Genomic DNA, 17,618 nt, shown 5'->3' with positions numbered 1-17,618 from the left:
TTAACTTTTCCTGTTTTGATGCATTGTCACCATGGCTGGGATTGTATAATTGTGAGCTTCCAGAGCAGAGACCTCATCTTCTCTATGTGTCTCTTCCTACAACAATTAGTAGAGTGCTTGCCACTTCGATGCTCAAAAAAAAAAGGTTTAGAGTAAATGGGGTTCAGAGAGGGTCAGGTATTTTCCATGGCCATCAACTCCGCTCCAGACCAGAGTGGGTGTTGCCACTTTAACTGTGGTGTTCTGGCTGAAGACCAAGACTTAATCGTTGATGACCCTTCCTTTTCTTCTAGCCACCGTTAGGTGCAGTGGTTTCACGAAAAAAGTTCACGAAAGCCCTTAAGAAGACAGATGTGATGATTCTGGAGCTTCAGTGCCCACAGCCCTGCAAAAGGCAGAGCGCCAGTGCTGCACTGCCAGAAGTCAACACCCCACCCTGTTTGCTCACCTCCTGGAGGCTGTGGTTCACCTGCATTCTGTTTCGTATTTGCCAATGGGTGTTTTAAGGTACATCCTACTGCCCTGGGTCCACTGTCTCAAGGATTTCCTCCTAATCATCTTCATTTGTACATATATATTCATTTCTATAATGCTGAAATTATAGAAATTATAAAGAAAATAAAAATCAGTTTTTCAATAACCCAGAAATAGTAACTTTTAACATTTTGTTGTATATTTTATACATATATAAGTATATAATATATAAATACACACACACACACACACACACACACACACACATATATATATATAGAGAGAGAGAGAGAGAGAGAGAGAATGTATGCATGTGTATAAATTTCATGCTGTCCAAACTGTTGTTTTTCCCAATCAATAATACAGCATAAACATCCTTACATCTTTCCATGTCAGTATGCTTCCATCACAACATTTTGACATTTGTATGGGATTTCTCCGTGTACCATGATTTATATTAAGAATCCATTTTTGTTGGCTATTTAGATTGTTTCCAGGTTTTGATTATTATCAACAATACTTCTGTAATGCCCTCATACATAAATGTTGGGCACATCTTTTATTTGGGCTTGGGTTATATCATAAAAGTGGATTTTCTGGGCCAAAGGATATGCATCTAAGACTTGTTACATATTTGTGATAGTGGCCTCTAGACATGTGGTACCAGCTTATAGGAACATTGTATAAGTTATTTTCCACACCTCTTCACATTTTTAATTTATCCATTGCTATTTTGATTAATCCATCTCAAAGACTTTCAATGTTTTCTGTAGATTATTTTTTCCACATATTAAGTACAAAGGGCAGAGACTAGAAAATGAAATATCAGCCAAGTGCCCTGTTTCTCTGAATATTTTGTTTGCTTGTGTATTGGTTTGTTTTTCTTTCTTGTGCTGCTATAAGTGTGTGATAAATGTCTGCATTTATCAGTGTCATCAAACTTTTCCATTATCTGTCAAAGTTTCATTGCAAATACTTTCCTAAGGTCTGGGCATACCCTGTTGGTGTTTGTGATGTTTGCTACGTTTCTCTTTATCTACTTTTTTGCACATTGTGGTCTGAAGATGAACTATGAAAAAAAAGAGCCAACTTTGCAAAAATTGGAGGCCAAGAGACCAGGATTCTGATACTCCCTCTGCTACCCACAGCTGAGCAAGTTACTTAGCCTGTGTGCGACCTTGTTTCCTCATTGCAAATAGCTCTATATAACAATCCAGGGGTAGTGTGGTGGTTGTAGATGGAGAAGAAACCCATAGAAAGCCTTTATTAAATATGTACTTATGCCAGATACTATGTATATATTATCTCATGAATTAGGCATTATTGTCTTCCATTTTAAAGATGGGGAATCTGAGGTTCAGAGATGTGAATTAAATTGCCCTGGTCATACAGAGAGTAAATTACAGCTATAACATGTAATCTAGGTTTGCCTGTCTCCAAAGCGTTCTCAAGGTATGAGTATATAGGTAACGATGGGAGTCTGTTCATTCATTTCTTTTTTTTTTTTTTTTCTTTGCGGTACATGGGCCTCTCACTGTGTGGCCTCTCCCATTGCGGAGCACAGGCTCCGGACGCGCAGGCTCAGTGGCCATGGCTCACGGGCCCAGCCGCTCCACGGCACGTGGGATCTTCCCGGACCGGGGCACGAACCCATGTCCCCTGCGTCGGCAGGCAGACTCTCAACCACTGCGCCACCAGGGAAGCCCTGTTCACTCATTTCTTAATTCATTAAGTATCTATTCAAGACATACTATGACCTTCCAGGCACTGTGGTCAGATCTGGGAATTCAGTGGTGAATAAATTAGATATGTTTCCTGCCTCATGAAGATATCAGTCAGCTGGGGGAAAAGAGACATTAAAAAGATGAAGACACAAATATATGATTACCAATTGTGATTAGTACTGTGAAAAAAAAGGACAGAGTGTTGGGATGGAATAACAGGGAAGACCTGATTTGGATTGAATAGGTCAGGGAAGACCTTTCTGAAACTGAGAACCAGAAGATAACTAGGTGTTAATCAGGCAAGAATGGGAAGAGCCTTTCAATATTTCTGGGTGGATGGAGCTGCTGAGGATAGAGAGCTGATCCAGCTGGTCCCCAACAAGGCTCTTCGGGGGATGAAGATGCCCTGATGATGACCACAGCCAGCTTTGTAGAGAAGGGTTGTGGCCATGTCCAAGTGTGTGGTATTTCCTTAATACATTATGTATTGGGGAAAGTCCTGTCCAGACGTGGAAATGGCCTCTCCCTTCCCTTGGAAATCCTGGCATGCCATGCAGTTGTGCAACTTCCCAACCTGTTGCCAATCAGCTCTGCTGACCTATTGGCCTTGCACTTGGTAGTGAAGCTCATATTGTTATTCCTCAACAGGTTCTCCATGTTCTAAGATCCATAGGGCAGAAATCTGGAGCAGAGCATGTCTGGACACTTTTGCCCACAAGTTACCTTCACTTTACACCTGGAATTTACATGCCAAAGATTCAGAACTCCCACATGAAAGTTGCTTAGCCTTTTGACTAGCTGTATAATCATAGGCTCAGGAAATCCAGCAGTACTTGTTATATGGCGTCAATATTCTGGATAGCAGTGAAAAGGATTACATGGAATAATATTTCTGGATCCTGGAAGATGAACTTAAGCTACATGGATCTTTGGGATAATGAAGAAATAAATTAAACTGAGCAATATTTCTGGATTACAGAGAGAAGAGTGAAGTTGAGTCACTCAACCTGGATAATGGAGGGAGGAAGGACCTGACTCACAGTTCTGGGTAAGAGGAGATCATTCTGGATGATGCGGAAGGATGAAGCTGGACTGCTTTTGTGGATAACAGAGGGAGGCAGCGCAGGAAAGGATGCAAGGTAGCAACACATTCAGCCTACAAGAACCAGCAAAAAGGAGGGAGCGAGAGCAATGATGGCTTCCTTGTTTGCCCATCAAGCACAAACAGGGGAAGCTGTGCCTGGGAAGGCAGGTGCCCTGGGGTTGGTTTGTTTCCAAGGTCTTCCTTCCACTGCTGCTCCACATGGCCTGGGGCCGGTGGACCTCACAAAGTCCCAGATACAATGTGCTTAAGTAGAGCACTTTGGTGACCCCCTCAGACTTTCACAGTGACGGAGATACAAAGCTAGCATCTTCTTTGAACTGCCCAGATGAAAGATCCTAGGAATCAACCTGGAGATGCTGAGAGTCGGACAGTTTAGTCATTTAGGCTATGAGGTGTTACAATCAGAAGGGAAATTAGTCATATCCAGTCTAAATCCTTCACTTTACAGTTGAGGAAAACGTGGCATAGAGATGGGAAGTGAATGGTCCAAAGCCTCACGGGCAGATCATGGCAGAACTAAAACTAGAACCCAGAATCCCTGACTCCTAGTCTGGTTCTTTACGGCCAAACTTGAAGCCATCTCATAGGAATAGAGAATGGCGTTCTGGAGGAAGCTTTTAGGACTGAAATCAGAGACAGAATGGAAAGACAAAAGGAAGTGAATACGTTAACACAATTAATGAAAGCCTTCTAAGAATTAGACACAGTGCCAGATGTTTTTACGGATTTTTAAACCTCATTTAATCCTCTCAAAAATCCCCTTGATGGAGAGATTATTGTCATTTTATAGCTGTTGAAACTGAGACTCACAGTTTCAGTAACTTGTCTCAGACCACACATGGCTGAGCCAGTATTTGAACCCAGGTCTGCATGAAAACACAGCCTGAGCTTTTTTTTACCTTAGCTGCCTGGAAACATCAATTGGTTCTTGAGATCATCACTGATGTGATAAAACCTGGGACAGAAATCAGGCAAGACTAGGAGCATCTGCGTTTTCCTGTGGTGAGTAGGAAAAAGGATCAGACAACTCTTTCCTCCGGCATGAAGGCGAGGTGATGACTGAAGTATCGGCTCTCTATGCTAAAGTCAGAATTCGTATTTTGGTGAAATTGTCATCTGGATAAATTTAGGGTCTCTGATTTCATTGCAGGTATGGTTACCCCAGTGGTTATTTTCCTTTTGGCCTATGTACTCTCTCTGCTCTTATGAATAATATTTTTATCCCAATCTAATCACTTATAGTATTTGGTTTTTACACAGGTTATTTTTAAAATTTTGGATACAATTTTCTTCTGAAAGTAAGTTGGCCAGTAACCACGAAATCCCTCTTAGTATTACTAAAACCCTTCTCTGCCAATTCCTTAAGAAATTAGATCATCTTCAGATGAATTGTTAATAAAAAATTAACGCGATGGCCAGTAGCATGGATATCTTTGGGCTCTTGGCCAAAAGATAAGCCATCTGTGTGTAAGAAAACAGGCTAACAATTTTGGACTCTGGTCTCTGTGGCCACAGTGAGCACTGACCTCACTGTTAATTACCCAAATTAACTGTTTTTAGGGGTTGTGTTCTCTCATCACGAAAACTTCTCTTCCCAATTCAAACCATGTGGGTGAAAACAAGAAAACAAAAGCCAAAACTGCTCCCCACACCCAAAAACCCCTTCTGTCAGGGCTCCCAAGTAGACCCGGGAGAGCCGTTAGAGGGCTGAGAAGGGCCAGTCATCAGCGCATACCATACATAGGTGGAGGGCTTGTTATTCTCAGTTTCCCGCCTAGGAGAGGATACCCCTATTGTTTCTGAAAGTGCTGACCAGGACCCACACTTCCAACTAAAATTCCTCTATCCCTCCAACAGCAGCAAAAGCAGCAGCAATAGATAAGTGTTTTGATGAATTGCAAGATGGATAGGGCTTACAGTGCCCCCAGCCTTGCTGATACCAAATGCCTTTAAGATACAGCTTTTCCCATCCTAATCTACAAAGGAAACAGGAAAAAGGAACTTAAAACTCCCTGTGCTCAGACAGAAATGAGACTGTTACAGCCCGCTTCTGTGCTGTTCCTTCTTGCCTCTGACTTGTAAACAAGACCTAGTAGGACATGCGAATGGAAAGTCACAAGCCTCTGGGTGTTTGAAAGGATCCTTGGGACCTCATGCACATCTGTGGAAACTGGATGGAGAGATTTGGGGAAGCATGGATTCTTTAGCCGGCTTAGTTCTCTGTGGAGTCAGCTTGCTCCTTTCTGGTAAGGTTTGGCTTTATTATCTTTAAAAAATATATTTTTAACAGAGTTAGTGATTCTGGGCTCTCTCACCAATGCTTAGTGCTGGTTAACAAGGGGCAGCTGTGGCACAGGGACTGTTTCTCCATGAGTCTCCGTTTAATGTATGTAAGGATTGACGTGGAAAGTCCTTGTGGCATGAACTGATTTTTCTAGAGTTTCTCTTCTGGATTATTGCCCGCTGTGTTACCACAGACTCTGTGAGGACTGAGACACGCTTACCATAGTGCATTATTTTACTGTTCCTCATTCTAGATTGTTTCCTTACTCTATAGAAAAAGAAGAAACCTGGCTTTACCTGCTTCAAAGAAAATCTTCAGTCATTAAAAAAAAAATCAAATTCATGCTGAGAATGATTTGGACCCACTTAAGGCATTGTACAGATTGACATTTTTAAATGAGAACAAAAATGCTTTTCTATAAAGATTTCGTATTTGTATCCTATTTTAATCAAAGCAGTCAAACACTAGGCTTTTTGGTTTTTATCTTATAGTTGGGGTCAGGGAGATTAGGGCTATATAATTTTTGTTTTATTTAAAAGGTATTTGGCACACATATAATAAAGACTTTGTAAAGTCTTTATTGGCCCAATGAAATGAAAGTTTAGGCAATTACCCAGATCACTGGGTACAGGAGAGTAACAAAACCTATTGTGGGTTTAAGGAATGGTTGGCTTGAATGTTCTTAGATTTAGGTTGCCTGTTGTTCAGATTCTCTAGATGGCGGCGTGGCTTCTAGTTCACTCACCCTATGAGATACCTATGAAGGTGGTATCAAATCACAGAATACAAATAACAACTATAACGGCCATCAATCTCTCCCCTTCAGTTTGAAAGCATTTGAATTGTAATGAAAATAGAATTGATATAGGAAATGAATTTGGGAAAATTTACTGAACTTAATGGTGTGGGCTATATTATATTAGTAGAATTTGATCCAAGTATACGTAAGTATCTGCTAATTATTTTATATTTTTCATATGTTTGCAATATTATTAAATATTCAAAAAATTAAATAAGATAACAGAACTGCATGTTTGTTTATAGCTCTTCAGTTTGTTTTCAGTGATCAATTATATTGAGGATTTAATAATATTTTAAGACTAAGAATGTGTAAACTGCTGAAAATGAAAGATTATCTGAGATAGTTTCAGTATGTAGAAATTTTTTATATTCATGTAGAAATAATGTTGATTTCTCCAAAAATATGCATCTTTAAGCCAAATAGTTATCATAATTCCATTTTCGGTTTGCTTTTTTTCTGTGTGACATTTATCAGTAACATGAAATCTGGAACTGCTTCTACATCAGGGATTATAGGCATGCAAAGCCCAGGGGTCCACAGCTGCTCTGAGATACTTTTTAGGTTAAATGATATACACACACAGAGACACACACACTCTGTTCTAATTCATCTTTTTTCCCCATAGTGACCATGTTATGGCACTTTGCAATATAGGCTTAGAAAAGATGTCATAAAATCAAACAAAAAAGTTATGTGGCAAAATAGTTACTCTGTGTCTAAACCAAAAGCACAGCACTAACTTAAGCAGGGTGAAGCCCAAAGAGAGGGGTTTCGTGCTCTTGTTGAAAGGAAGGGTAACACCGGCAAGGTTGGTTTCTGGAGTAGGTCTGTTGTGCTAAATCCTAACTTAGATTTTCCATCTAAGCCTCCATGAATATGAATACTGAAGGCCTGATAATTGCAACAACAAGAATCCAGCATGATTATGTCTACAGGCATAGGATCCCATTCTTCAAACCAAACTCTACTGGTAGACTACAGTAATGGAGCAAGGGGCTCATGACTTATGGCTTTCTCTCTCTAGTCTAGTGGGTTGTTCGTCCTTCCTTTTTTCTGAACAAATAGAACTGAAAAAACTATCATATTTGCCTCAATGAAGGTGACTCTGGGTGGTAGATGCTAACCCATAAAAGGGTTGGAGGAGGTATGTAGTTTTTAGAAGGCTTCCCTCAAATCCACCTAGATTCTGGTAGATTCCCTTCCCAAGAGCAGATCATGGCCAATACCAGCTTAGAAACAAGTTCTAAGAAACATACTAGATTTTCTCTACTGTCTCATTCTCACCAAACCAGGCTGCTCTCCCAAAGAGAAAAACAAAATAAAACTAGTCACTCTTTCTGCTTTATCATAATATGTCCTTTGTGATCAACATTGATCCAATGTGAAGCCTCTAGCAGCATGCCTTCATGCCTCTTTCCTGTCTCATTTGACATTTTAAGTAACAACCTGGGTTCAGAGATAGTGAATATCTTGTCTGGAGTGGCAGAGGAAATTCAGTTATAAGGTCAGGGAAGTGGTCCCAGATGGAACCTCCTGATTAGGGTTGGTCTTAGAAGGCTAGTTATCAAGTCTGAGTAATCAAGGGTGGAGGCGTAGAAGCTGGGAACAGAGACACACCTGGGAATTATTCTCAGAAGGAGGAGTTTTGTTCTCTTCTCAGATGCTCCCTCCTAAACATTGTTTTTGTTGGGAGCTCTCAGCATTTCCCTTTCAGCCTTACCCTGGGAGAGCTTCCTTCAAGAGTCTAGTCCTTCTAAGACATCTCTCCAGGAGGGAAGAACTCTTCTAAGTTCATCCAGAAGACTATGCTATATCCTTTGGGGGATTCAGATGGGTGAGGTCCAGTTTTTTCTGACATTATCAATTCATCTCCTGGAGCTCTATTCCTAAAAAGATATGTGTGTGATTGTGTCACCAGCTTATTCCCTGTAGATGGCTTATTGGTAAGAGCACAGAATCAGGATTCAAATAGATTTGTCCAGGCTGGAAGGGTGAACCAAACCCAAAAGATAAATAGATAAATGTCAAAATAGATAAATGTCAAGTTATGCATTTGGATTCAATAGATAGATGACGTATGTTCAATGTGAGAGAGACCTGGTTTGCTGAGAGCTCTAGTGAATGACATCCAAGTTTTGGTGATACACAAAATTTGATGAATTGCAAGGAGCCAATTTATAGGCGCCAACACAAGCTTTACTTGCTAAAAAGGTAACACATATGCTGTAACCGTTTGCGTAGTAAAAATATAGGGTCAGAATTAGAGATGGTAATCACTTCCATCTGCTGCTCAAAGCACATCCATTAAACACTGAAGACGCTGAAAAGCTTGACGGCAAACATTGTAGGCAAATGGGAAGGTAAGTGCTTTAGAAACTTCGTCATATGGGAACATTTAGTCAGGAGAGAAGAGATGAAGGAGCAGCATTTTCATGGGTTTCCACATAGCAGACACCGTAGATTGACACTGTATTTTGTCAGGTCTAGGATCCAGGGGTGGAGGGAGTTGCACAAAAGACAGAGTTTGGCTTTGTTGATGGAAACCTTCTAAAAACTGGATCACTATCTCCCTGGGGAGTGAGTTCCCACACTGGAGAGGGTTCGGGCATGGGTTGGGTGATCGATAGTCTTTAGGAATGTGAAAAGAAAATCCTTTTCATTTCACTACCTGTGGCTCCTCACCGACCACTTAGCAGGTAGATAAAGGTCAGAAGAGCCACTAGATCTTTGCCCACTGAAATCAAACTGAGTTTGTTTTCTGAATGTGGACCCAGATATGGTCACTTTATGCTGAATTGTAACTCAGTTAACATGCCTTAGGAGAAGAAAAACCACATGCACCTGTGCTATTATGACTCACTTTTGAAGACACTGCTCTATGAGGCTGAGGTGGATCTCATTAAGAAGGCAGGAGAAGGAGTTAAGAGTATAGATTGTGAAGTCACACACCTGGGATTAAGCTCAAATTGGATGACCATGGGCCAGTTATTTGATTGTTCCAAAGCACAGTTTTCTCATCTTTTACATTTGAGAATACTTTTTTCCCAGAGTTGTTATAAGCATCAAGTGTGACAATGCATGTAAAGTACTCAGCCAGGAAGAACTCTCTTAGTAAGTGAAGCTAGTGTAATCAAAAGAGAAGTGTTGCTGTGAGGACCATTGGGCTCATTCAAGACCAGTCTAATGTTTTCCAGGTGTAGGGGAGTCACTTACTACTCTTAGAAGCATTCTCCTAAAAGACTTCAACATAAGCCAGTCTCTCAAATTTTGTGCTGATCTCTCCCCACTTGACAAGCCAGAACACTTGGCCTACTCTCTAGTGCTTTCCCTCACCTATCCCTGCTCATGGCTCTTCTACTTCAACCAGGCCCATCTCCACCATCTATGCATACTTTCCCCTTGGCTCTTGTTCATGCTGTTCTATCCATTTGGAAATGACACCCACCACGTTCAATCTGCAAACAAAATTCAGCTTAGTTTGCCTAGGCCAACTCTTCCTCGTGTTCTTCCCCTGATTCTGAGTTCCCTTCCCACACAGGCTGTGCCTTTGAGCTTTAGACACATAGGTTTAGGCCAGTTAACCTCTAACATTGTTTGCAACAGATATTATTTACTTCTTATTCTCCGTAGTGCATGGAGTTTAATATGCCATAGTAAGAAACTTTTGGTATACCATGGCAGACCTGACAAAAAGAGGGAAATTGTTTGTTGTTGTACAAAGGGCTTTTAAACATTGAAAGGATAACAATAAGAATCAATTTCGTATATATTGCAAGTAGTATTCACTCATATCTTAAAAGGTTGGCTTATGTTAAATATTTGATGTAAATAGGTCAACACAAGATCCCTTTTTTCCCTTCGGTGTGAAACGTAAAATATATACTCACGAAAGTTGGTTTAACAAGATTTTACATAATATTAGGTATTGTGTGATTGTTGAATATTACTTTAAAGATACACATAGTTTTATTCAATAGACATTTATTGAGTTATTGCCCACCTTTCATTCATTTATACATTCACTTATCTATCATTTCAATCAATGAAGACATACTGAGGACTTACTTTGCACCAAGTACTGTACCGGATACCAGGAATGAAAAAAAGGATGAATTATTTTTTCCCCTTGCTAAACTCACATCTTAGTAGGAAGGATGACTATAGGCATATAAATTGTAAGATGCTATGATAAATAAGGTAGTAGGGGTATATCAAAATCTAGCTTTTCAAAAGCTATAAAAATGTTTATTGGCTTCAATAATAAAAGCAACTTTAAAATCCAAATTAAACATAAATGGCTAAAAACATAATGTCAACTTCATTAATTGCTAAATTTAGTATGAATAAAATTTATATTGAAAATAATCTGTAGGATAGATTTTCCTCACTTTGCAAGGACTCCTAAATAATAATGAATATTGCCAAAAATTACGGCTAGTGTAGTTATGAGTTACTCATAGCCAAATGATTTTAAAACTAAGTAGGGAAAAGGGAAAAGAGAAGAAAGAACTTCCCATCAGCGGGAGCAGGTGGTGTGAAATAGCTGGGCAAGCTCAGGGAAGCTGAGTAAGTCTGGAATGTAGGGAGGAGGTGGTGACTTAAGGTTGGGTTCAGATCAGGAAGGGCCTCCTAGGCCATTTTAAGTCATTTGTACCTCTTTCTGTACACATGGAAATTTAGTTTGGTGTTTGTTCTATCGTATCTGATTTATGTCTTGGAAAATTCACTCTGATAATAGTGTGAAACATGTATTGACATGGCAGAGAATTAGGCCTGGGCCAGTTTGGCTTCCCAACACTCCAGGCAAGGGAGGCTTAGATGAAGAAGGGGTCTGAAAGTGTTTAGGAGGTGAAACTGTAGGGACTGGTAATTGGTTATATATTGGAGGTTGTGGGAAGTGGGGTGAATAAGCATTGCTCCCGGCTTCTGGTTTGGGTAATGGTTCTGCCATTCTCTGTGTTGGGAAACATGGCAGAAGGAACTGCTTGGTGACAGGCTGGCATGAAGCAAATAATTATTTTGTACATGTTGATTTTGAATTTCCATGTTAAAGGTGGATATTTAGTGAAATTTGGCTCTCTGGGTCTGAAGCTCAGAAGAAGAGGGTCGGGCAAGGGATTGAAACATAGAAATCGTTGTTTATGGTAAGCGAAGACATGAGTTGTATACCAAGACTTATGTGAAAGGAAGAGAAAGAGCAGATAGCCAAGGGTTCTACAAAGAAGCAGTCAGGGAGTTGCCAGGAGAGGCAAACCCAGTCAGATTCCTTCCCTGGGATTTCAGAGAATTGGTGTTGTGGTAGCTAAGGAAGGAGAAAGTTTAAAGAAGGGGACAGTAAGATGGGGAGAGCAGAGCGACAGCCTCTGGGCTTGGCATGGGGGCACCAGACTGCAGGTGTGTTATTTTACAGAGAGCCAGCTGCACTGACAGCGTTACCGTGCCAGAGCTGGAAGGGTGTCAGAAGATCAGCTAGCATCACTCCCAGCCTTCAAGAAAGGGAATGTCTAAAGTTGCCTCCCTTATTTCTGGAATTTTAAACTGATAACCCGATTCCCACCGGTCTAGCCAGACTATTCCTCAACTTGCATCACACGTGCAGAATGTTTTTTAGATTGAGCCTTGTCTGCTTTCCTCTACATCCTTCCCCCACCGCCTCCTTTTGTCCCTTCAGGATTCTGACCATCCTTCTCCTTGTGTTTCTTCCCGAAGGCTGCAGGGGCAGGTGTGGAGACATGGATCTGCCAGACGGGCAGAGTCCTGACTCTTTTCAACACATCTGTTGATTAGAGGGAGTGCGTTCCCACTGCCTAGTGGTGCCATGTGTAACATGGTACGCACGTTACGTAACAAAGAGAGGGAGAAAACCTAAAGATGAGCAAAAGGAGCCCATTAGGCAGCCAGCTGAGGGGCATGTGGGCGGCTGCTGTTTGCTCTGCCTGCCCGGGGCTTGACCAGTGAGGTGTGTGTGGTGGTCACACCCATCTCAGCAGATCTGTCAGCTTTCCCGCTTTTGTTAGAGGGTGATATCATGCTTCCTGGGGGGAGCGCTGGAAGACAATGCTCGGCCACTTTCCTCCAGATACAATAGGCGGAGTCAGGAAGGCAGTATTGACATTGCTGGGGCTGGGAAGGCACTCGCTGCTCCGTCGCCGTCAGATGGTGAACCAACTTAACCTTGGCACACAGGGCCTGGGTTGTGCAAGGCGTCTGGCTCCAGAGCCAAAGGGGACTCCACCCTGGGGACAGGAGTGCTTTAGACATCTGGGAATCTGGGATGGGCTTCGAATTCTGATCCCTGTGTCAAAAACAACCGCAAAACAATAATAGTACCAGGAATAACAAAAATGGCTACCATCTGCCGAATGTCGCTATGTGCCAAGTGTTTAATATGATTTTTCAAAATTCTTCTCCTTTATTTTATTTTTAGTTTTGTTATTATTATTTTTGGCCGCACTGCGCAGCGTGCGGGATCTCAGTTCCCCAACCAGGGATCGAACCTGTGCTCCCTGCAGTGGAAGCATGGAGCCTTGACCACTGGACTGCCAGGGAAGTCCTAATATGATTTTTAACATCTCACAACAATCTCACACAATAGGTATTATTATTTGTTTTGTTTTGTCTTAAAAATACATGGTGAAACTGAGGCTCACAAAGGTTGTGACTTGACTAAGGTTAAAATGTTGTGGACATTCATTATTTGGGACTGCCTAACGTTCCTATTTTTTCAAAAGCCACCATGCTTTCCCTCCATTGATGGGACTGCCAATCACTGATCAGAGTGTACTGTCCATCAGAAGACAGCGGTTGGTTCAGATGGAGGGTGCATGACCCAGTAGGGCCAGATAGACTCTTCTCTGGGAATTTATGAGCAAGATGTTCTCTTTCTTCAGTGAGGACACTGTTTACCTGGAGCCGCCAGCTTCCCTTGGCACTTGAAGCTAGTCTTTGATAGGAAAGAATGATGACAGAGACAGAGAGAACAGAACCCAGACAGGCACTCTGAAATTATCTGAGCCCTGGATCCAATGTTTTTAGATTGGAGACCCATCCCTGCCCCTTCCAGTTATGGGAGCCAGTTGGCTTTATTTGCTTGTGCTATTTTGAGTTGTTTTCTGTCTCTTGAAAATGAATAGTACTGAGTGACCACACTCAGTAGGAATGATGGCAGCAAGAATTAAACTGAGGGCTTCCCTGGTGGCACAGCTGTTAAGAATCCACCTGCCACTGCAGGAGACACGGGTTCGAGCCCTGGTCTGGGAAGATCCCACATGTCGCGGAGCAACTAAGCCCATGTGACACAACTACTGAGCCTGCGCTCTAGAGCCTGCAAGCCACAACTACTGAAGCCTGTGCGCCTAGAGCCCATGCTCCACAACAAGAGAAGCCACCGCAATGAGAAGGCTGTGCACCACAACGAAGAGTAGCCCCCGCTCGCCGCAACTAGAGAAAGCCCACACACAGCAACGAAGACCCAATGCAGCCAAAAATAAGTTAATTAATTTATTAATTAAAAAAAAAAAAAGAGTTAAACTGAGAATGACCTGAACCCAAATCCTGGACTCTTTCAAACACTTCACTGTGTTCCAACTAGTGTTTCATGGTCACCTCAGGCTGGTTTCCAGAAAACGAGACTGATAACAATACTTATTTGTGTAGATTTAGGGGAAGATTTTAAAAGATACTACTTAAAATTACTTAGTATGGTATGGGTACATGATGAGCACTCAATAAAAATCAGATGTTCTTAAACTGTTTACTTCTAAACAAAGCTGGAGGATCTTATGTCACTTTATGTCAATCTTTTCAAAGCACATCTCCATCCATGAGGGCAGGCAACTCCTATTCTATGCCAGATGGAGCTCCCTGGCTTCCCTTGGGATAACTCAGCATTGGTACCCTAAGCCTGGCCTTGTCTCAGGGACAAAGAGAGAAAAACTTAGAGCTGTGCGTTCTTGGGTTTTTACTAAAAATCTGGAGTGCAGGTGAGGGAATTCCTTCCCATGGCCCTACCAGCTGGCAGGATGGTGCTCCCGACTTTTCTCCTGCCAGCCCCCAATTTCCTGTTTTCTCAGGTCTTGACTAAACAGAGGCTCTAGGATGCTTTGCCCTAGATTTTTCCCACCTCATTTATTCCAAACCTATTAATTCCTAGTCCTTGAAAATTTTCTGTGGCATTGTCAGTTCCCAGTGCAGCGTGGTTCACTTCAAGCTCATTATTGAATTTGTGGACCCAGCCTGGAGTACACGTGTGTATGTGCATGTGCCCAGCCTGGAGTACACGTGTGTACGTGCATGTGTGCGTGATCACAGCTCTGCTCGTATTTCACCACCATCTTGCCTTTAATTCCTCCTCCTCTTAGTCTCAATTCCTCTTTGTGTCCAGCACCTCTTGAATCTGGAAGGCACTTTCTAATCTTCCAGAGTTGATTTAAATACCCACCTGTTTTGCTATTCATTGCTACCACTCCAGAATCAAAGAGCAGGGTGGCGGTGGTAGTTGGTTGTGGTCAGCAACTTTTCAGGAGCCAGTCTTGCCCACCTCACCAGGCTCTTGTGATTCTTAGTCCCTCAGGCTACACCGGGGGTGTATTCCAGTCATTCCAGGATCTTTGCAGTTTCTAAAACTACACCTTCAAGCATCCGGGCCTTTGTTTGAGCCCTGGTCTGGGAACACTGTGTACACTGTCCCTTCTGCCCAGAATATCCTCTTCACTTTCTTTTCTTCACCTGACTTATTCATGCTTTGAGATTTATATCAAGTGTCATTTCTTCTAAGAAGTCTTCCCTAACCTTCTTGCATGGATTAGGTCCCCGCCTTAGCCAGAATTCCACCAAAGCAAACAAACAAAAAACCCGTGGACTGAGGCAAAGGCATACGTGCAGGTAGATCATTGGGAAGTGATCCCAGGGAGCAAGAGTGAGGGACTAGGGGAATGGAACTGTACAAGCATGTGTTATCACGTTGGCCACTGCCTCAAATGCCTGGTGCTCCAGACCTTTTGAGGAGCCTTATGAAATGAGACTCAAGGGCATTCATCCATGGCTCTCCTCCCCTTTATTCAAGGGTCATATAGATGCAAGAAGCTGATAAGCTACTGCTGGGGTCCTATGCTGTTGTGCCAGAGAAAGTCCCGAGGGAGGAAGTGAGATATCCTCCCATGGGCTTTGTGTGAGCTACTTTGGTATTACACCTGCTCAAAGCTTGTGGAGGTCTGCTCAGCTGCGGCTGCAGAAGCAGCGGAAGCGAGACCTCGAATGGGGAAGATTTGCATTGGTGCCCAAGAGGTGTTGGATACAGGGACCCTTGTGCTTGTCTCTGCCATAGTACTTAGAATATTCAATTACAATTTACAGTTTACTTGATGCTTTGCCCACTAAGCTATGGTGTGTGTTGGACATATCAGTAAGAGAAATGCTTTAATAAATAGTTTTGCATTGGATTAAATGTTCTGACCTAGTGCTTTCCTAAGTGTGCTACATATACTACTGCTGGCCTGAAAGATCATTTAATGTGGTGCTTGGAAGAACATTTTTAATTATAAAAATTATTTGTATATATAGATGTATGTGTGTATGTATCATATCAATCATATAATTTAATGAGTATTTTGGCATTATTTGAGGCTAAGGAAAAAAATAGATGAGTTGATTTAAAGAGAATGGTTAATAGAATAATTGTACAAGTCTCCTATAGACTCAGCAAGAATCATGAAAATGACATATTCATCAGTGCAGTTTAAGAGACACCACTCTAACTGAATGAGAGAGCCGATCCTTTTTAGAACTCTTTTGTGTGTGTATGTTCAAATAAAAAATAGAAAAGTAATTTGGGCACATAATTAATACTATCCTAGTGACATGGACTAAGTGGAAGAGAGTCTCTTGGTGATCAACCTGTCTCAAAAGACTGTCTTGGACTCTAATATTGCTCCTCTCAGGAAACCTGGAAAGTGGACATTTATTAATAAATTACAGACAAGACCTAGTTTATATGTTGGGCATACTGAGTGTTCCTCAAAAAAGGCCCAGGGGCTTCCCTGGTGGCGCAGTGGTTGAGAGTCCGCCTGCCGATTCAGGGGACGCGGGTTCATGTCCCGGTGCGGGAAGATCCCACATGCCACGGAGCGGCTGGGCCCGTGAGCCATGGCCGCCGAGCCTGGCATCTGGAGCATGTGCTCCGCAACCGGAGAGGCCGCGGCAGTGAGAGGCCCGCGTACCGCAAAAAAAAAAAAAAAAAAAAAAAAAAAAAGCCCCAGTAGTCAGCCAGGAAAATAGTAGGCCATGCCCAAAGTAGAGGAATGGATAGGTCAGTTATATGCATTCATTCAAGCTAACATTTACTGAGCTCTTTCTATGTTCTGGGAATCTGCTGGGCATTAGAGTTACAAGCATGGTTAAGAGAGGGCTCTGACTTCAGGTGGCTTTTAGTCTGGTGAAGAAGCAGAAGCTCTGCTCTGTTAGAGGCGGACAGTGCATGTTGGAAGCATCGAGGCTGGAGGGAGTCATCCTGGAAGAGAACAGGAGTCTCACTAAGAGGGTGACATTTGAGAAGAATTAGCAGAATTACGCTTTGTGGAAAAGCAGGAGCGGAAATGGGGAGGAAAGTTATTCTGGGCAGAGGAAAAAGCATGAAAAGTGAGGAATAAAAAGTTTAAGAAATGTTTGTGCAGTGGTTCTATGTGGCTACCCTCTAGGGTACAGGGAATAAAGCTAGGGAGGTGGGCTGGGAAGAAGGTAACTTGGTTTGAGTTTGGCTGAGTGGGCAGGGCCAGAGTCAGTTATGGGAGTTGTCAGGATATAGGATGAAGCAGTGTGAGGGAATGACACTGCCCAAGAAGAGGAGAGAGAGTGGTTCTGGGAACACCTCTGTCAAGGGCTGATGCGGGTGGAGGAAGAGGAAACTGAAGGCATTCAAAGAGATAAGCCAAAGGAGGAGGGAGTTTCAACTACGTAAAAACTTACAGAGGCCGGAGTCAGCGTAAGGAGAGAGACTAGAGAATTTGGCAACTAGTTATTGCTGCAAGGCATTTTCAGTGGATGGCAGGGCTTGGGTTGAAGAGTAAGGGCGAGGTGAGGAAATGGAGTAAGTAAGCGTAGATTCCTTTCTGAGAGATGTCCCATGTCACGGCAGCTTCCTGTTTCCATGTGCTTTTCTGTAAGCCTGATTCTAGGGTGATTTGGTAGGAGAAGGGGTGAGGTCTTCTCTACCATTGTTGGTTCAAGGTGCTA

The 17,618-nt window shown here is 42.4% G+C and overlaps 1 protein-coding gene across 2 annotated transcripts in view; it reads left to right on the top strand.

Annotated features, from left to right (window-relative positions):
- The first annotated feature begins 5,194 nt into the window (after window positions 1–5,194).
- Window positions 5,195–17,618, top strand: part of TEK (TEK receptor tyrosine kinase) — a 105,036-nt gene continuing 92,612 nt past the window's right edge. Inside the window, exon 1 of one of the 2 annotated variants that reach the window (XM_065879365.1) lies at window positions 5,195–5,549. In XM_065879365.1, the coding sequence (XP_065735437.1) occupies window positions 5,498–5,549 (52 nt within the window). In that variant the 5' untranslated portion in view covers window positions 5,195–5,497. The remainder of the gene's footprint in view (window positions 5,550–17,618) is intronic. The other variant, XM_065879366.1, reaches the window with a different exon arrangement.

Source organism: Phocoena phocoena, chromosome 6, assembly GCF_963924675.1.
Source record: "Phocoena phocoena chromosome 6, mPhoPho1.1, whole genome shotgun sequence".
Taxonomy (NCBI): domain Eukaryota; kingdom Metazoa; phylum Chordata; class Mammalia; order Artiodactyla; family Phocoenidae; genus Phocoena; species Phocoena phocoena.
Note: the sequence above shows the minus strand (reverse complement) of the source record. Positions and strands in the feature narration are given on the sequence as shown.